A 21,692-nucleotide genomic window follows, 5' to 3' on the forward strand; every position below is an offset into this window, starting at 1 on the left:
CTCTCGGTCCCCCACAGCGCCACTGCGAAAACAGTTACAGGCCATAAAACAGATCGACCCGGAGGACGTCTTCGACGGGGATCGCCAGCCGAAATGAAGACAAACCGATGCACAGGCGCATATAAAGAACAGGAAAAAGCAGCTGAGGTGAATAGAAGGGAGGGAGGGGGGCGCAGGGAATGAAAGACCATTCCTGTGGGGCCAACGGATGAGTGCCGAGGAATCAGTTACGAGCGCGGCTCAGGGCGCAGCGAGCTGCTGCTCGTGCGAGACTGCGAGAACGTCGTCGGTGCATGGCGTGCCCTGCAGGCGGACCGCCGAGTTCCTTCCTAAATGCATTCGTCGCACGCAAACTCCCACCCCTGCACCACCGTCGACTGGGACCTGCCCTTTTCAATCGAAACAATGAACTGCCGGCGTCTCGGGCCGAAGCCCCGAGCTCGCCAGAGCGCGCGTACGGGTCCCTCTGTGGACCAATAACCGTAATTGCGAGAAAACGAACGAACGGTCCGTGCGCTGTGCGCATATGCAGTACCACGCCCGAGATAAGGGCAAACGGCGAACGCTTGCTTTTTTTTCCCCCCCTCATCGGCCCGGGTTGCTCGATCGACTGCTGCGTGCACGGTTGAGATACGCGCGCCGCGATCGGTCCCACGTAGTTCGCGGACGCGTACCGACGAAGAACGGACAGATCGTGGCGCATGTATGTGGTGCCTCGATGATCTCGCTGAAAGGAAGGCCGTCGTTCGCGCAAAGATTTATGGGCGAAGTTGAGAGGCTACAGGTTGTGACCGTGCCCGCCCGCTGAATGATCATTGAAATGTCGATAACAGATGGAACAAAAAAAACCCCTTTATTATACGCAAGAACGTTGCGATCAGCGTATAGATCGAAACAAAAAACGCGGCCAGGAGAAGCTTTCGAAGCGTCTCAAGTGAATGACAAGACTTTCTGGAGTGAAATAAGTTACATGACATGCGCTACATTACGTCTTTCTTTTTTACCTGCCATGCCGCTCTCGTTTTCTTTTTATATACCTGTACCCCCTTTCCCCGTGCAGAGTAGCCAACCATAACCACCTCTGGTTATCTTTCTGCCTTTCTGTACATCCTTTCTCTCTCTCTCTTGACGGCTTCATTCTTCGGAGTATTGTGTGTTTCCTAATAGAGGGCTCAAGTAGCTCACGTATATGCTCTCTTATATATATATTTTTTCGTTATGCTGCGTAACAAACCAAGCGAAAAAAAAAAAGAAACAGTATACATGGGCTTAGTTTGATGACCACACATTCACCCAATTAAAGGCATTTCCTTGCACAGCTGCAGAAGCCGGCTATACAGATGGCTACATAGACGATAGCACGAGGGCGCTTCCTCGTACAGCGTCACTGCCATCGCGGGCACACGAAAGCACGTTTACAAGGGTGGGCATGGAATAGAATACTTGTGTATCGCTCCACTGCGCCTTTGAGCGCGGGCAAAGCTGCGATCCGCGAGATGCAGGAACCGATGGCGCCACCGAACAATATTGAAACGTAAAAGAATGGCGGTCTGAACGGGCGCCACGCACGTCAGATCTGAGGCAGCAAGCTACTGCTGATATATGCCGCTCTCGAACCGTGGCTCGCAACACGTCACGTCTGACAGCGCCCACAGTACGTGACACAGTCGTCGAAGCCAATAGAACGCCTCGACGATCTTGATAGTAGCAGCGTACGGCGCAAAAACACAATGGCTGCACGTCTTGTCCTTGGACACTCCGCGGGTCCGTGCTGCACGACCGAAATCAGTTCACGTCTTCGCGCAAAAGATTTTCCTTGTATCCGCGGCTGTCGAACACAATGGTCTTGTGGGCGAACATAGATGACACGCCCCTGATGGCCGTACGCGGTTGAGGGGTGTCTAAGCACGAAAAAAAAAAAAATGCGTGCAGTCTGTCTTATAAGTTCTTCCTCGTGCTAGCTTTTGTCTCAAGCGTGATCTCTTGAGTGTGGAGTTATAGCTACGCGCTTTGTTATACGACATGGACTGAAGACTGGCAATGAATGCTTCGTAAACAACCGAATCCCTCGTTGAAAGAAAAAAAAAAAGAAGAGAGAGGCAGGCATGCAATCTCTGCGTTGCGTAGTTTGTACGTACGAGAAACACGTCAGCGGTGTTGTTGCAACACAATTCTATAGTTAATGAACGGGTGATGCTTCGATGAATTCCATCAATCTTGGCATCGTTGGATCCTAATTGAAGAGTGCTGCCGTCGCACGGAAAATGATGCATTGTTGGCAACGAACCGAGTAGAACGCCAGCCTAAGCTGTTTGGTTCCTCAGTACGTTAGTGCGTTAAGAACTACCAATATTCTAAGCTTTGCTTTATATAACCAGCGAAATTTATTTATCTGCAACAACGAAATGTACTGCAACACTGCCGACGACCGTAAAAGCTTCTCCAAGCGACAGTCTCAAACTAGCCTTGTGGGAACCAAAATTACCATAAAGAGGCGATAATAACGAGAGCTTCTTCCATGTGGCCACAAAGTGTTACCTTTACCATTGATACTCTTCAAATATCTTGACACGAAGTGCTGATCTCCATGGACAAGAAACATTATTTTTCAGTACACCATAGCCCTTCTCCCTCTTTTCCCCATTTCTGCAGCATAGAGATCGCTATAATGAGACAGTTACAGAAATAGTGTGCTTCATTAGATCGGCGCTTTCAGCAACATCTTTCAATAAAAAACGAACAATTAAACAAATGTTAACGTATCACCCATATCATCTGTTGCAGAGCTGAGCTTGCGTTGGTCTAGTCCCGTAAAATAATCAGGGACCGCCTGCGAGGATACTATCTTGACGTGAACTTTCACCAACTCGCCCAATTTCCACTTTCTTTTTTTTTTTTTTTTGGAGACGGCTCAAGCTCACCCCGGCTTACCGTTTCTTAAGGACGTACCGCGTTGGTGCTAGAAAACATTGTTTCTAAAAGCACGCGGTTTATTACTAAAGGCGAAGCCATACCTCTGCTTTTAACTCAGACGCTGTCTTCAGTGAAGCTCTGTTTGCATCGTGCTAAACACACAGAATAAGAAAACTAATAAGAAAGACACAGAGATTCGGGTCGAATCAATATGTAGCTTAACGGGTTTGCTGTAAAAACCACCCCAGAATGCGCATATATAGGCAGACCACCATAGCAGCGAGGCCAGCTCGCATTACCAACCGTCTGCACGGAGCTGGTGCCATCAGGACGCAGTAGCTGCAGTGAGAGGGCGCTCGCACCGCAAATATTATTACGCAGTACAAATGTGCCGAACAGAACGCGCGCTCGTTCGACGGCGGCAGCAGCAGCAGCAACGACGCAAATCTTGCGCGGAGCAGGCGACCTAAATCGGCTCATTACGGCTAACAACATTGGGCACGAATCGGCTTCGCTCCGCAGCGTACGCCAAACGCTTAGCCATGCACAGACACATAAGAACATACACACATCTCTCCATATCTCTCGCGCTACGCGGGGGTGCTCAGAAGTTCCGCAGTTAACCTCGGGCCGCTCCGCATGATTTAGCAGCTCCGTTTGAGCCGGCCGCTGCGCGCGCAAGCCACATCAGGCGCGGACTCGGAAAGAGCACAAATCGCTGCAGAGAGGGTGAAAAAGGAGGAACCAAAAGGAGGCAGAGCAACACACGCGGAACAGAAGCGCTAGCAAAAGACGCAGCGACCGCGCCATGCCAGCCCCGCAAAGAAAACGTGGGCGATCGCACCGCTTACGCTGATCTATACACACGTGATTTGCGATAGTAAATATTACCACTGAGCATCGACGTAGCAGGACACGAGCAGAATAAAAAAGAACAGACGTAATAAAATATAGAAGGGAACTAAAGATAACGGAGGCAGGCATTAAGAAGCACGGCTGCGCGCCGAAAGCTGAGACAGACGAACGAACAGACAGACGTCTGCTGCGGCAGACGAACACGTTGCAGTCTGTGCGTGCGTTCTCGAGTACGTATAACCTCCTGGCAACCACGCGGCTGCCGTCTGGTATAGCAGGCACGAGACTTTTCGTGCTTGAGCGACCGGCTTATTAATCTAATGAGCGTAATTTTGGGGCCGAGCAAGAAAGAGAAGCGGGAGGGGAAAGGGCAAGTGCTTGATTTCATCTGCGGAGCGAGCGAGGTCAGAAATTTAGTTAAGTCGCGATCATTCCGCCTTCAGACTGCGCCTCTCCGGAACGAATTAAACATTGGGAAGCAGACCAGCCATGTTACAAGACGACAGCGATACAGCAAAGAAGAAAAATAAACAGAAAGACAAAAAGAAAATCACTCGGAGATCGTTACGGGAAGCCATATGAGGAGGGGGTGGCTCGCTATCGCTTTTAACGAAATTACGAATGAAGCGAGACCCACGTGGTTCATCGGAAGGCCGCGAAAAGGATGGTAAGAGAAACCGAGGAAGTCATTGGGATGCCAAACAAATGTTAACAGACACGCAAAGAGTGAACTAGAAAGGCGGAAAAAAAGTAAGTAAACCAAGACAGCTGCCAGGATTTTTCTGCTTCGCAGGACATTGTTCAGGTCTCGAGTTATACGGCGAGCCCTCGCGCATAGCAAAACCCGTCTTGCGTGAGGGAGGATTATTTCTTTCGAGGGAAAGTCGCTGACCTTTTTGGGGAGCGGTGACGGCCACGTACCTATAACGAGGATTCGGCAATACATGTGCTAAGTGAATGAAGCGCGCGCCCTCCGCACATGTGAGTGATTATTTAAATCGTTCGTGCGAAACAGAAGGCTAATTGCGTTGTTTCTTCGTAATGCAGACGTGCCGAATTCACACTGTTCTATCAGCTATGAGCCGTTTGTCCTTGTTCGATCAACCTGTGACTGGGAAAACTGACTGTATAATACGAAGAGGCTACCTTATTTTTATTTTGTAGTTTATGATTATTTACCACTATTACTTCTATTTCATACTTATGTTGCATTAGAATCGATCAAATCGTGAATAATGATCTTAACATTTCTGATACTCAAACTGTGAAATATATCCTACGCGTAAGCGTGCGTGTGTGTATTTTACTTCAGAATTAAAAAGAAAATCGCATGAAGTATGGAGAGCAATTCGACGTGTTTAGGTGAATTACCTGGAGAGGTGGACATTATTTGTACGACAAATCGCATTGTCCCTAATCGCTAATCGCTAATTAAGTTTTTGACTCTCCAACTTAGTGTTCATCTCGAAATTGAGAAATTTAAACAGAGCAGTTGCTAAACCACGCGTGCTTGTGAAGTCACCGGAAGTCTAGTCGGAAGTCATGCTTGCGAGGTGACACATACGCATTGTACTGCTCAAGTTCAGTGTTATGTGGGGAGCACTTCTGCTTCACCCCTCGAAAGCCACCTTATTATAAATCCACAAAAATGCCAATACGAAAGCTCTTCGGCTTGAAGCCGACCTGACATAAGATGCCGCATATCGCCTTGGGTTCCAAGGTAGTTTCAACCACAGAATTCAATGCAGTATTTAACCAGCGCAATCATAAGCTTTGCAGGAGCCCTAATTATTGTCACTGACCATAAAAAGAAACGGACACTGAAATTGTCGTTTGCTGTCCCTACGGATACCTCGTTCACTAGTGTTCATTAAAGCGTGTTAGCGTCGGTTACGTCGCTTTCTTCTTTTCTTACGAGGTTTAATTATTGCTACAATGTCCTTGCATGACGAGACGAGGTGCTCCACTATAAGCCCGTAATCTATCATCAGCGCCTTAATCCTCTGCTGCAGCAACTCTTAATTTCAGCAACCTGCGAACGCATCACTCACCGAAACGACGGCAGTGCATACAATTTACGACGCTCTTTCCTCGCTCTCGGCATCTATCACTCTTCAATTTCGTTCAACCCGAATCAAACAACGCGCCCAAGTGAAACTTCGTCGTGGAGGGCGGCGTCCGAAGTAACGGGAGCCGAACCGCACGCTAAACGCTAGTGAGGAACGCGCTTCCGCGTATACGCCCTCTGTTCAAGTTCAAACTGACGACCAGCGGAGGTGGAGAGAAATTCGGCGCTCCATAGAAGAAGCATGCGCCAGGCGCCAGCTACACACGAGCACGGTCCTACGAACGCTCCTCCGTGAATACTTGAGAAGCGCTGCACGGGAGGCCAGCCCAAACGAGAAGAAAAAATAAGAGGTCCTCTTCCGAGTCTTCGGTGACCGCACACCGGCGGCGCTTTCCGCTTGACGCTTATAACGAGCGCGCTGAGCGCAGCCACCCTCATCAGGAAAAATCTCGAGTGGCGAGCCGCGCGCGCGTCCCCCCCAAAAGAAAAACGACAGCGCGTGCAGCCCATAAAAGACGACGAGGGCGACCAAGCCACGTCGCGCCCGAGCCCCGACGATCTCTCTCTCTTTCTCTCTCTCTCTCTCTCTCTCTCTCGCCATGACCCTCCCCAAAGCGCGAAGCCCTGTCACACTGCACCCAGAGGCGGCCGACCGGACGGTCGGTCGGTGGGTGGGTGGGTGTCGCGTTAAATACGAGCAGAAGACGGCGCGGCGCGAAAGAGGAGAAACCTCGGACCCCTTTATTAAAAGTCGTAAACCACGAGGTCGCGCGCAGCCTGAACAGGAAGAGGACGAAGAAGAAAGGACGCGCTCGGTTCAAGGCGCCCCGGCCACGCTATCTTGTTTGCCGCGCTCACTATCCGAGGAGCCCGTAGCTCGTTTTGAAGACGAAGCACGCAAACGCGACGTTCCCCTCACCCGACACCTCCCAAATCCTTTTGCTCCTCTTCTTTGGGACCCCCCCCTTGGAATTACATTTATTTGCGGAGGAGGCGTCGTTGACCGCGCGACGAAAGGCGTTGGAGCTCATTCGAGTTCCTCTTCCGTGTGTCTGCGCTAGCGCACGCCAGGAAAGACAAGATCGTCTTTCTACTAGGGCGCGAACCGCACAACCACTTCGCGCCCTTTGCGGTAATGCCTCCCTTGAATCCACATAGAAAGAGAGAGGCTTGCACAGCCAGCTTGTGGGGCCTCGAAGAGCGCTCGAGGGGGCTTGGGCGGCAGCGGTGTTCGCATTCTCTTTCCGTTCCCGCGTATTGCCCTAGAGGGCTTTCCCCGTGCCTGCGTGATTATCAGTCAGGATTTAGGTGAGCCGAGCGAGCACCGTAATTATGGGGTTGGAAGAGACCCCGGAGTCCTTTTCGTTTGACGCGCGCACTTGTTTCATTTCGCGGAGACGACGAAGGTTCGAGGTGACATGGATTTTCGCGCTGTGGAGGTGACACCGCGGAGGTCGCGACGCAGAAGCCACGAGACGCGTTTACATGAATGCGACCGTAGCGTATCGTATTTCTTTGCGCATCACAGTAAAGAAATGTGACAGCGTTTACATGTGGAGACCACCGCTCCGTCCGCTACAAGCCCTAACGTGCTTCTGGCGAGTGCGTTTCGACGGTAGGCAGAGAAGAGCACGCGTCGAGAGCCGTCTGGCATTTCCTATTTCCTTCAACGCGATAATCCAGCGCTTGCATGCACTTACTACGACTCCAACTACACTCTCCTGGCGCATTCATTGGCGATTCGCCTTCCTACGGCAAATTATACCGCCATTAGCATGAATTCTAAGCTGCACAAAATCACGCCAGGGAGATGTGGAGCTTCTGCCGTCGCACATCACGTGACAAAAAATATGTATGCATACTGACCAACCCCACCAGGGTGTGAATCCTCGCGTGAGGCAAGGTTAGTAGACGCGGCCATCTTTACCGAAGTTAGGTTGCGAAGATTGTTGTTCGAAGTTGCGATGTGAGCGAAGAAGAGAAGCGTCAACGAAGTTGCCTGACCTTCTTTTTTTTTTTTTTGTCTGCGCTAAATATGTACGTGGTTGGTTAGGAAGATACAGCTTGACCATGGCGAATAACCACCCGTACGCGTCGCTATTCCGGATAAGATTTTTTTGAAGTAAGCTACTGTGCAACGTGCATCACAACTAATGTGTACGTAACTGACAAAAAGCTCACAGCTTCGAACCGTATATTACCGATAGTATGCTCTGTGCCGCACGAATCTGAAACGGCAAAATATGAAGAAAAACAATCGCAACAAGAAAGAAGATAATTAATTAATTAATCCAACCTCTGTATTTTATGGAAGGCTACATTTTTTTCCTATATATACTAGAAAATGAAAGGCAATGAGGTCAACTACGTCGTTCCTGCTCGATAATACAGCACATTTATTTTGCAGGTGACCGTATTTTTTAACAATTCCATTTGATTTTTCATTTTAGTTTGCGCTTCGTCATTTGCTCTGGCGGCACTGCTATCGCGGGTGTGAGCCACTGGGCGCGAAGTACAAGAATATGAGAACGGAAAAAGAAATATAGATCGTTTCAAAATACGCCTGTAGATGAAGCCTAAAACTTTCGCAGCTGTTTTCCGCCGATTTGGCTGCCGTTGCCCAGTACGAACTGCAATTTTTAAGGGATAGTAACACGTAACCTTCGTCATTTTATTTATTTAGGTACTTTCGTTTTAACTGAGAGAGCTCAACCTCAACACCAGAGAATCAACACTGGCCGACCTCAAGGGGCCCTAAATATTTATTATAGTTACTTCTCTACAACCATTTTCGGTTTTGTTTCTCGGGAGATGTATGTGTTGTGACGTCATGACAGAGAATGTGGCCACGTGAGAGCAGAATGATTGACGCCCACTCCGGCTCGCTTGGCCGTCTGATGTGCTGCTTCAACTCCTTGTGTGACTATGCATGCAGATGTAGCAGTGTAACGAGCGATCAAGCGAGCCGCCGGAGTGGGTGCCAAAAAGTGATATTCTGCTCCCACGTGACCACCTTCCGAGTCCTGATGTCGCAATCCATACATTCATGATTGCATTGCGCTTAGTGTTACGCCACCGTCCACCAACTAGCCCCGTTCATTGCTTTACTAAATGATCCATATACATCCCTGCGAACGACGCCGACACTGGTTGTAGAGAAGATATTACAGTAAATTATTTAGGGCAACCTGAAAACTGCCGTGTATTCTTTTTTTCCTAGGGTGTCGAGGTTGAGAACTTCGAACTAAAAATAGAAGTTGCAAAGTCGAAAACGTCGTATGAGCACTCCTTTATGCGAGAGGGGAAGAAGAAGCAGAGATGGAAGGAAGAAAACTAGGCCTTGAGGACAAAGATAGAAGCCGGATAGCGAGGCAAGAACCGGCACGTTGAGGTGCAGGGGAGGGTCAGATGACGTGCCCCGTGCCACGAGGGACTAGAGCGGGGCCTCGGTGATCGTGCTGGGAGTGGCTCACAAACAGACGCGCCGGAACCGCGCCATCCTTTTTTTAAAAGAACGCAGCAGTGTTTGTTCCGGCTGATCGAAGGCAGGCCTTCCTCGTCTCCCATGGCGAGACCGGCGGCGAAAAGGCCGGAAGCGATCGGAGAAGCGTGCACACACAGAAATGACCGAATTCCTGGCTTTTACGTTCAACTGCTTAACTTCTTTCTTGCTCGTGGTGATGGTTGTTCCCGTATTCCTTCCCTTTCTTGCGCATTATTATTATTATTATTATTATTATTATTATTATTATTATTATTATTATTATTATTATTATTATTATTATTATTATTATTATTATTCACAATGATCGGATTCTGACAGCCGGCTAGTGGCCCAAAGCATGCTGTTCACGGTTTCTTTAATTCGTTCTCGCATAGGTTCTGCTGACTTATTTCGTTTCGTTGTCGTGCAGAGCAGTATTGCCTTCCGGTTCCCGCACGTAAAGAAAATGCGCTTGAATATCCCCTGCATAAGCTCGCGGGTCCTCGAGTAGTCGCCTGAAATGGCAAACAAAAATTCCGTGTGCCCGAGGCTTGGTTCTTCTCACCTACTGCTTTCTGAAGACGAGCTCGCTTATTTAAAGCCTTAAAAGCAACACTTTTTGTTTACGTATATATCTGCATCTACGTGCAGAAACCTTGCAGTGCTTTTGTTGACCGCACCATACAAATGCCAACGCACTTTCAACTGCGCGCTTCGAGGCGATACGATCGGCGTTTATTCGTTTTACTCATTTGAGGCGACGAGGAGTAGATGGCTCTCTTTATAAGCATCATAGGATTAATATCGTTAAAAGTGAAATCGAAACTAAACGCAGCCGAAACGCTAATTGTGCTGCCGTGTCAAGGCCTTTTATTTAACTTTTTTTTTCAATTTAATTGAGTGCAGCAGAGTTGCACACGTGTGCCCTTCATTTTCGCCTGTTAAGCGTCGGTGGCACACAGCATGTTCGTAACAAGAACATATGCCCTCAGAGCAGAAGTTCGATGAGTTCCAGGCTACTACAAGTCTTCCCGCGCACGCACACACACGCACACATACACAAACAAAATATGTGTCCGCTGCAGTACGGAGCAGAGAACTTCCCGCCTAAGGGTAGACGAGATGCCGACGTTCTGCGAAGCGCTACGCATTTAGAGAAGAACATTCTCAAAGAAAGAACCGCGACAGTTTGCTCACAAACAGACCGACATTGAGAGCATTTAGGCGAACCCTATATACGCCCGCCGCCGAGACAGAGGTCCGAAACAAGGGGGCGCCGAAATAGTGATTGACACCGGAAGTGACGCGACAAATAGCGGTCGCGTCGGGGGACAGAGCGGCTAAGCCCATTTCATTTCCGGAAGGCGCCGCTGGCCCCTGCCAGATTCACCCCCCGCAGTGGCTCGTAAATTCGCCCCACGTCATTTCCGCCCCGGCTCGTGGGTGCTTTGACTTCTTGACACGGTCGCACCACGAAATGAAGACGAAAAAGAAAGAAGAAACAAAAAAAAATACAGAAAGGAAAGATGAATACTGCTCAAAAGAAGAGTGTAAGAAAGAAAGAAGAAAAGAAAATTGAACGCGATTCGACGTAGAAATGAAGCTTTGCGGAGGTTGCGTAGCTGTCAGGAAGCGAAATAAAACGCTTGGAGGAAGGCGAGTCGGAGATAGACAGGGAGCTAGAGCGGATATATATATATTGTTGCTCGCCAATATGGCGTCATCCGGCCAGTCCCTTTCCGCGCGTACACTTTGTGAATTTCTGAGCGCAATAATTAAACATAAAAAACCAGACAAGAAAGGCACATATACGCCAGCACCACCAGCAGAGCGCGTCGAGCGGGCATCAGGCAAGAAGGTCAAAAAGTAATGAAGGGAAAATTTGAAAAGGAAAGAAGCAGACAGAGCAACGAGGGAGACGCGAGAAAAGGGAAGCGGCGCGAGAAGTAAGAGGCCGTGCGGGACAGCGGTCATTAGACGAGGCTCAGCTAGCAATGCACGGACTTTCGGAGTGCGGAGCGTGTCCCCGCTTTATGCAGTATGCAAATCGAGGCTTTATTGGCGGAAACGTGGTGCTAAATCCCGCAGACCGAGAGGGGCTAAAGTGGAAAAGAAAGAAAAGATGGACGGTCGCGACTTGTGCCCTCAGTGTACGCTTCTTGATCGCTTTCGACATTTCCTTTCTCTCCCTCCGGGACACCGAGAGACGTGCTGGCGGCAGAACGCGCTCTGTGCGGACGCGTATCTCGAGCACTGTAAGCCCGCGTAAGGAGGCACCTCTGCTTGTCGCCGCCTTATGAGCGATTTGCAGGCTGTGCGAAAAAAGTTTGAAACGTGACTTGTTCAGCGCCGCTCGACGAACGTGCGCGCCATTAGTCAGAAGACGCATTCCTGTCATATCGTAGTTGAACACACGTCCTCTCCTGTGACACAACGAAAACAAAACCAAACAAAAAAAGACGTAGCACTGAGGACAGGAACGCTTAGAAATTACAGTGTAAGCGTAATTTAAATAGTGTCACTTTTCGTTCGGACTGTATGCGCCATGAATGGGCTTTATGGACAGTATGCGCCATGGATGGGCGCCATGGATGGACTTGAGAAGCTCTAATTGTTTATGCATGACATGTGCACGTGCAAAAGCAAAGAGACTTGCTGCAGGGTTATATACGAGGGCGAATCAGAAAGTCTTTGCACCTATGTTTTTCTTTTTTTTCTTCTTTTTTTTAACCACAATACGGCTGTAAATGCGCGGTATCTATTCCCAGCAGTAGACATTTCTTAGACCGGCCCGACCTTATCTGCCGGTAGCTGCGCGGCACGGCGCTGCTGTCAATTGTTGAAGATGGCGGTTGTGCTTCACACATCCACGGCGTACAAGCAACGAAGTGTGATTCGTTTTCTGTGGAGCAAGGGACGAACACCCATCGAAATCCACAGGGAAATGCAGCATAAGTGTGGGGAAAGTTGTCTCGCTTTGAGAAGTGTGAGGTGGTGGTGTTGTAAGTTCGCAAAAGGCCGTAAAGACTTGCACGAGACGATGAGCGTTCGGGCAGGCCGCGTGCTTCGCTGACTGACAACTGGGACCTCTCAGGTTTACTGCTGCGACGGGACAAATGTCTGAACCGCTGTGGGAACTATGCGGAAAAATACTGTAAGGACTACGTATATTTGTGATTACCTGTATGCAGCTTATTTTGGCTAACAATAAAATAGGGGCAAGGACTTTCTGATTCGCCCTCGGACTAGCCTGAAACTGGGAGCGCAGTCGTTGCCGCGGCAGGCAGGATAATCGGTCACCTGCTTGCATAGCTTCGCGGCTCTTAACTTTAGTTTTGCACTCAGTCGGCTTTCTCATTGTTTCGTTAATTCGGTATGTCGGCGTTCAAAACATCGCTCGAATGGACCAACAGCACGCACTTTTCTTTTTGAGATCAGTGCCCATGAAGATCGTCCATTTACCGGATCGGTCGAAAACGCGATTGATTTAGTCATGCATAGATCGATCGATCACTCAGCAGAACTATTCATCGGTTAACAAATTGATCGATCTTAGCTTTCATTCTGCTCCCCAGATTGAGTTGCAGCGAGACGACAATTAAACGACGCCGTTGGGTAAGGCCTCGGGCTCGAGTATTTTGACAATCTCGGTTTCTTCCACACGTGCTGAAACCTAAGCCTACGCTTTCTCTCGGGTCTATACTTCACCCAAAGGCAGCCACAGGACGCGCTATAAGGTCCTGCCCCCCTCAGCAGCGGAAACGCCACCGCGTCTGGGCTACCGCGAGTGGTTCTCCAGTTTAATAATGAAATGCATGTGGTGGCTAAGACACGAGTTAATACACCTGCCGGCTTCTGTCGATACCTGGTAAACTATACATTTCGTTCAACCTGGTGGATCCCACCGGCGGGCCCCTGAACATAGGGGCTTTTGACGCATCGACAGTTTCTGGTTCAATAAGATGCTTATATATATTTATTTTTTTCGAAATCTGGACGTGTACCTTATTGATACTGAATAAAATAAAGCTGGCAGATTACATCGACAAGCCTCTCAACAGAGTAGCTGTCGCTTCATCCAGTTTCTTGTTCAATACGTGTACTAATTATCGGAATGTACATTCTCTTTATCCACATTGAAAGCGGACGGAGAGCTGACGACGCAACTGCGAAATGATATGGCTCCTCTCTACAGTTTAAACAGCGAAACCGTATACTGTGAAAGACAATCGACTTCTCTCTTTGTGACCGCAAACTTTCCTGAATCGATGTGCCACCTCATCGGACAAGCATTCGTGGATAGGTATATATCTTGACCGCACTCACCTTTCTCGATGCTGATCTGCCTGTCCTGGTGCCTGGCGTTGTCTGCGGCCACCTTGAGCAGGCCTTGTATGTTACGCAGGAGCGTCTCGATCGAAGACACGGCACCGAGGCCCAGTGCCGCGTCCATGGCGTAGCGCTCGTCCATGCTGGGCCCTCCCTGGCCGCCACCGCCCCCATGGGGCTCGGGGCTGCTGCTTCCTTCGGCGCCGCTAAGCTCTGTGAACACCGAGAGTTTAGGAGAAGAAAAAGCAAAGAAAGAAAGATCAATGAAAAGATGCGCATTCACTTTGAAGATTTTAAAAGACGCGTATAGTCGCGGAATGTATGCGACCCTAGAGAGCGGGATCAAGGCAACTATGTGTTGCTTGGTCTCGCTGTACGGTAGCCGCATAGCGGAAAACGCTGCGTGGAAACCAGATCGCGCAGTTCGGACAACCATTCTGCCCGACAGGATACTTAGGATACGTAGAATACATTTATCATTACCGAAAGCTCGTGCGGGAGTACGGCATAGCGGTTACGAAAGGGGCACTCATGGTAGAGGCTAATTATCACCATATCGCCAATACTACCATCAGACTGGCTGTTCACCGGCCAAAGCGAAGTGTTCTAAGCGCGAATGTCCTTATGCCAGTTGCTTGCCAAATCGTCTCTTGCTCTATACTACTGCCTAAGCGGCAACGACATGTAGTAATGACGACGACATGGAGAAGTCGCGACGTATTTTGGGCATGAAATGTCCCAGATCAGGCGGCTGTACTTTTATCCCGCCGAAACGCATTTCCTGTGTTTTCCGCCGTGGTATATGCGCCAACACCAGTGATATCATTGCGCATGGTGAAAACCACACGCCGACACTCGGCGACACCGGGCCGAGAATACACAGGAAGAACTTTCCACGTAGGGGTCGCATTAGCGCTGTGGCACCACCTTCCATGGCGCGACTATGGAGAGCAACAATGAGTAAACTATATTTTAACGGCGAGTAAGCATATAGCCAGAGCGCAGCACAACCTTTAACAGCGCCCGCTATAAAAGCTCATCGACAGTTTGTCATGGCCTCCTCTGTCGGGTGCAGTCGGATCAACATACCATCGAATGACGTACCACTCCGGGCTTCATCGGAGGTTATATACCTATGCTTGTAGACGAACTCGCAAGGAATCCTGACAAGCAGCTGAGCATAGGTATCCAAGTGAAACATGTCAGATTGTCGGTAGGCCTCGTCTTATATACTGGTGTACTCTTCAAAGAGTGCCTGCATGGTATGACGTTCTTAAGCCGGCAATAAATTACTAAAGTTCCTATAAACCTTGGCATAGGCTAGGATAGCATAGATAAACTTTATTGATATAATAATCAGAATAATCGCTAAACCTTGGCAGAGCGTGTGGGCATCGCGGCAGGCGGCTGAGAGGCCGGTCGTCAAGCTGACTTTCGCATGCCTGAGCGGGAAACTGTGAAGACTCTACAGCATTAGCGAAAGATCGTGTTTGGAAAGGCTTGCTGGCGTTTATAGGGGGTTCGCTCCTATCAAGCTGACGCCGTTCTTGGCGGCGTATGCCTGCCGTGACGATGCAGACACGTGCCGAGCGATTTCCTTTCTCACACGGGGAGAGAGGGAGAGACGCACCGGGGTCCCTGTCGTCCGTGTCGTCCTCGGTGTCGTCTTCGGCGTCGGCCGCCGCGCCGTCGTGGTAGTCCCGCGGCGCGCTGTTGCGATGGCCGTGTTGCGACAGGTTCAGCACCGGAGGCCCGTGTCCGTTGGACTCCGGCACCGGAAGGCCGCCTGCGGTCGAGCACACCGAACACGTGTTGCCGCCAATCGCAGTTCCGGCCGAGCGCCGAGTTTCGCGTTGGGGAAGTTGTAGTACACCGAGCATTTGGTGGACAAGAATAAAATTTCGGAAATAGGCTTGGGAGTATATACACTTCGCTGCGTGCGTCTCTTCTGGCCTACGATGCTGACTGGGGGAGGTGCTCTACTGCTCGTCATGCTGCACAGGTGCAGCTTTTATCAGTGTAGTCCTGACATACGTATTTGCGGCATGTAGCAGCAAATGAGCTAATTTAATTTTGTTCGAGAGATTGGTAATAGACGGATCGTGTTCAGTCATTGTCATGCTTTCGTTCGGCCGCGACTCGTTATTACTTCAGAAATTATATCCGACCCGGCACTTCAACCAACAATATTGCGTTTTCGAGCCGAGCATTCTAACCATCACGCCATGGCTGCTTCGCGAAAGCGAGCAGATACTTCAATGAAGTTCGCTGTTGGGCTATAGTTTGGAACGCATGGAACGCATAAAATAAAAAGAAATGAAGAGAAAAAAAGAAAGAAAAAACTGGACCAGGAGAGACAGGCACAAGCATTGTAGGTCAGCCTTATGTCTGCCTCTCTCTCTCTCTCTCTCTCTCTCTCTCTCTCTCTATATATATATATATATATATATATATATATATATATATATATATATATATTGTAGCTTTTGTAGCTTCTGCTGCGTTCGAACGCAGCAGAAACTTGGCATTCGTATGGAACACGTTTCGTCGCTTCACCAAACAACACTAATTTGGGCGCACGGGAAATCCATGCCAACCGTCAACTCTAGTTGCCACAAGTAGGTGCGTTTGTGTGCTGCAATGTCTCCATCACGTACGCGTCAATCACCATCGGTGTTCAAATGAGCACGGGGTACTCCTCACCATTGACAAAAGCAGCCGAATCCTTGAGCCGGCTTCCATCGTAGGACGAAAAGTTCCGGTCCCTAACGCTGCCGCCGTCGTCTCGCAACCTGCAGGAAAAGAACAGTCGAGGTCACTTTGGGAATGAAACACACCGATACCAATCAGTGGTCCTGTCGAGAAAAATTGTTAACGCAGTAAATAACCCGAAGCATGTTTCGAGAGAAAAAAAAGCAAGAACGACAGGATAGGTCCTGTAGTCCTCCTCCCCCGCTCCCCCCCCCTTTTTTTTTTGCTTCTTCTTCAAATAATTTCGCGCCTTTTACCACACAATATAAAGTACGTACGATCCATGTAGCCCAGCAACATGTATATTCAGAGCCAAAAAATTCAGAGCCATTCCCCACTGTGAAGGTGGATGACCAGCAGAGCTGTATCTAACGATAAATATAATAAAATGAAATGAAATGAAATAAAATAACAAAACAACATTGCACAAGTATGCACTTTTTATGTTTATTTGTATTTACGTTTATCTTGTGACCACAGTAATTATTGCTTTATGAACGCTATGGCAGACGGTCGTGGACTCTGTGACGACACTGGAGGCGTTTTTAGCGAACGTTAGGTGTGTGCAAAGCCAAGCCACAGCATCGCTACTAGGCGGCTAAGCTTCGCTGTCTTCGGTGCCGCATTCGAGTGGCAAGTAGTCAATGTCGTCTTTTGTAGCTTCGTGGTGCATTCGAGTGGACGACAATTTTACCTTTCATGAAACTTCCTCCACCTTGCACGATTCCACAGAACTGTTTCGCCATTGTCATGGAAAATTTAAAAAAAAAGAACTATTTTCGTAGGCAGCGGTCATAGTCCGGAACGAGGCACGAGCAGCATGATATCTTGTCTTCGTGGGAACCTGCTGGCGTCTGATAGAAGAGAACACTGCGTGCCTTAAAAAGAAAAGCGACCGTTTATAAAGTGTCTCCGAACCTTATACAAGCGCGCGAGAGTTCGTACGTTACAAAGAACAAAATTATAATTGAGGAAATTTTATGCACCCTCGCCGTGCCCCCTGGCCAACCCTCAGCGCCATACGAGCTCTGAATTCAGTAAAAGAGCGCTCTGGACGTTCCTACTCGGCCCACCAGCATGTCGCCCCCCCCCCCCCCCCCCGTCTCCCTCTTTTCCCAGCGCCATGGACTTTTGGGGCATTAGCAGCGTCGTGTTATATAGGAGCGCGGATGAAACAAGAGCCCGCAAGATTGATGAAAAATTGGACCTGAAGCACCGCTCAAAGGTACAGGAATGCAGAGGCCGTACAGTCATGGCCCCCTCGCGTCATTTCCATTTTAATTCAAACCGGAATGGACCGAAAGCTGAGAAAAGCCCGTCGCGGACACGAAGCCAAACGAGTCTTTTGTTCTTGGGAACCGAAAGGGAAAAAAAAATTAAAGCGGAAGAAAGAAAGGACGCATAATTAAGAATACAACAGGAAATGATCAAAATTGGACCGCGCCAACCGATGCGTATCAGAGAGGCCCAGATTTTTTTTTTTTTTTAGTGATCCAATTTGCATACTTGTCCGAGGAATAAACCGCAATGAGAATTTTTTTACTGCTTTCTCGGCTCAACCTTTTTTTTTCTTTTTTTTTTCTTTGCGTATATGTATTGCTGCTCTGGCATTACAATGTGATGTGGAATACATATCTTCTCATAACGTTTTCTTTCCCCAGTAACTTCTAAGCTTCATTTTTTTATATCGTTCACTTATAAAGTTTGCACACAATAAAGCTTTCGGAGTTGAAGCCGTTGAAAAGACTGAAGAGCACGTGCTTCATTTCTATAAGCCCCGATTCCGCTTGCTCTCATTTCCAGCTTTGCAAGGTAACGTTTTTAATCAAGTTTACTGCCAAGATGTTGTATTACCGCCTTCCAGTGAGACTACTAATGCAGCACTATGGGGTAATCGGAACTCCGGCACACCAGATGAAATTTCCTTTGTCATTATAATTTGCAGCAATTATCCCCTAACTTCTTCAAAGTTTTCAAGCACAGAAAAAAAGAAAGAAAAGGAAATACATTTGCTGAGGTCATGCGGCTCAATGACGTTGAACTGCGTGAACGATGCATAAAATAAAGAAATCAAGAAAAGTATTGGAATGAACAACAACTGATATAGCCGTTTGTGAGTGTCAACTATGATTTCAACTCGGTCGTTAGTTTACAGCAGCTAATCTTAAATTGTTTCCAGACGCCGTAAACGTATAGCCACAGGAAAACTTTAACAAAGAAGATCCGATCAATTTCTTGTCCGAGTAGTGAAAAAGATAGCGTTATGAAGCTCCGTGGTGCATAAAACATGTGGGTAGCGACTAAAATCGAGCGGAATATCAATGGAGTGGAATAGGAACAACTAATAGGAATGCAACAAAATTAAAAATGCTCTGAATACTTCAGTAGTCATCAGGTGAGACGAACACATTCGTCACAATTGAAGAAGGTTACCTCATGTTCCTCCCACTTTACCACCTCATTTATCTGTCTCTCTTCATTTCTCCATCTCCCTCCCTTCTTCCCTCCCCCTGCTCCTTTCCCCCCTTCGGCACGAACGCTCAGTAATATGTCCCACACTTCAATTAAAACCTTCCATTGTTCCTTCGTTTAATGATGCAAGTTCGGTTTGCGCCACCCGACAACAGCACGTTCGCGAATCAAGCAAAAGACAACAAGGCATTACGACGGCATGTTAACAGAGCCAATGCGCTTGCGTATAGTTCACGCATAATGAAGCCGAGCTGGCTTACTAGACTGACGTTTCCATACCACACGTCTTATCCTCCCGCAGAGCTGTCCCCGGTCCCATTCCCATGCCGTATGCGGTGACGTGTAGCAGACAGGTTCGCGACAGCTCCTCCTGTTATACAAATTATGTTAATTTGTTTTTTCAGCGCCGCGTTCACAACAAACCAAACTTCCAAGCCAGGGGCTCATCGGACGTCGCTAAGCTAACAGGAGCTCGCAGTATATGAGAGGCAAAGCCTAATGGACAGCCGGGCAGATCTCGCATTCAGTCATCTACGCATTCTGTTGTGCCTCGCTTTCTTTGTCTTGCTAGTGGAGGCGACAAAAACAAAACATAATATTGGTAAGAAAAGAACAACGCCCGGAGAGACGTATAGAGCTCGCAACAGCTTAGCACTCAAACTAGAAAGAAGACATAAATGAAAGGAACCCGGGCACAATAATAAGAAATAATAATAAAAAAAAAACGAAAAGGAGACAGCTATGACAGATTCAGATTTACGCTGCGCTGCGCTTAATGCCATTGTTTTGGGAGGTGTCGCAAAGATCCCTTTGTCCGGGAGTTCTTGCAGTCATGTTTTTTTTTACGACCCTCGTACTACTTTCTTCCTTTTCTTTCTTTTTTCTTCTCGTTGATTGTTTGCAGTGTGAACTGGCCCTTTTGTTGTCCCGTAATTGCGCCCATATCTCTCAGGGAGGACGTCGGCGCGTCAAAGCGAAACCACCCGAAAAAGCGGCAAGCTTGAAGAAGGAAAAAAGAGCAGATTAAGAATAAGAAAGGTGCACTATGGGGACGAGGAAAAAAAGATATAGAGAAGCGTGAGCATAAAACGCGCGTGCGATTTGTTAATCCACCATCGTTCCTTCTGGCTTCTACCGTCCTTCCTGATTTGCTTACCTTTTTTTATTATTCACGTAGTTACGGTTGCGCACCCGGTATTTTCTGTAGTTTCATGCGGAAGCAAGAGCAACGGGTGTTTTTCTTTCTTCGGTCAAGGGTATAATCCTTCGCGCTGTACTTCCTGTTTAGTTTCACATCCTATATTATACCACGTTGCATGCTTCACGCTTTGCGTGCGTGCGCGTTACGTAGCCGTCTCTCTGTGCTTTTCCGTCATAATAGGAGCATGTCTTCGTCACAGATACTCGTCTCTGCTCTTGCTTCATTCCACTTTTTTTAATCACTTATCAGTACAGCAGAACCTTGGAGCGACAAGCTTCGTTAAATCGCGAATTTCGTTAATTCGAGGTTTCAATGTTCCAGCATTAAAAAAGAAAAACTACTTCACGAATTCCCAGAGCATTTTGGGTGGATAATATCGTGTTAGTGAGCACTCATAAGCAAATCGCAAGAAGGTCGGGCCATAATAGCGCGGTTATGGGCGCCAGTGCTTGCTGTGCATATCGCACCGAGAGCAATGCATCGACGTCGCTTACGGTGTCCGATATTTACTTGTGTTGCAACGCCGTAAATCTTGGACGCCATAGCTGACCGCGCTTAGCTCGTCAGCGATAGCCGGCGCCCAAAATTAAAAACAAAAGTGCAACAAGTACGGATATTGATCCGGATCCAAAAAAAGAAAAGTCAGTTTCACCAGAAAGGTGGAGCATTGATGGTGACAGCAAAGAGACTACACGAATTAAGGTTCGTAGTTTTATTGGTGTCAACATGCTCGCTGAGGCAAACATTGAAAGATCTCACTCGACGACCGCAAACTCTCAGTCGCAACGTGAGCGAGCGCTTCGTCCCGTGTCTCGGAAACTTGAGATTACGCGACCGCCAACACTATAGACGCGCAGGAACGACAAAATGCGCGTGAAGGCATCATACATTTCGGCTTGCCCCGGCAGCTTCCATGTCGCCGAGAGCAAGGAAGCTGCCTACAATTATAGAAAGTTCTATAATAGCGTACGTATGTAAGCGAGCGTAATAACCTTGCATAGGTTAGAAGTGGCGTTCTTTTTACTGCTCATGCGCGGTGCTTTATCTGGGGCCGAATTCACATAGCTTTTTTGTTCATTCACAAGTATCTTTTCTCATTGGCTGGCCACATTTGCTATAAAATGTCCGTCATCACGATTTGCTGGCACCTACTCTTATGAACAGTGCTAGCGCAATAACTTTCCTGTTTTATGCGTGTGTGAATAGGAGCACTGTTTTTTCGAGGTATACGTAGGTTAAAGGAGAGCGTTGGCAAATGTTACGGGACCCGTGGCTTATGCATCAGTGTCAAATGCCGCGATACGACGCGCTATCGTATCGCCCACAATATAATCAGCTGTGAAGAATCATTCCGCAATCGCCTTCAAAGCACTAAAGTGGCATCCTTTCTTATATGTAGAAAGCACCTATAGGTAATGGTAGGGTACCAGTAAACGTATATTAGCTGTCCAAGCTCTACGGGATTCTCTATTGGACATTGAAGTAATTAATTCATTGTAAGCAGTATAGTACATATGCCTTTCTTCTTCCTTTTTTTTTTGTTGTCCGTGGCAGCGTTATTCTTGTGCCATAACCTTGCAGGACGAGTGCCGAACTCCTCTTTAGTTTGCTGACTGAAC

General features: G+C 48.2%; 1 protein-coding gene across 3 annotated transcripts in view; it reads right to left on the reverse strand.

The window, feature by feature from the left end:
• LOC126537031 (dachshund homolog 1-like) overlaps nucleotides 1–21,692 on the reverse strand; it is a 245,232-nt gene that overhangs the window by 47,493 nt on the left and 176,047 nt on the right. For all 3 annotated transcript variants that reach the window (XM_050184144.2, XM_055073657.1, XM_055073656.1), the window contains exons 6-8: nucleotides 16,353–16,441; nucleotides 15,280–15,435; nucleotides 13,647–13,862 (exon numbers count right to left, since the gene is read on the reverse strand). In XM_050184144.2, the coding sequence (XP_050040101.1) occupies nucleotides 13,647–13,862; nucleotides 15,280–15,435; nucleotides 16,353–16,441 (461 nt within the window). The remainder of the gene's footprint in view (nucleotides 1–13,646; nucleotides 13,863–15,279; nucleotides 15,436–16,352; nucleotides 16,442–21,692) is intronic.

Source organism: Dermacentor andersoni, chromosome 4 (assembly GCF_023375885.2).
Source record: "Dermacentor andersoni chromosome 4, qqDerAnde1_hic_scaffold, whole genome shotgun sequence".
NCBI lineage: Eukaryota > Metazoa > Arthropoda > Arachnida > Ixodida > Ixodidae > Dermacentor > Dermacentor andersoni.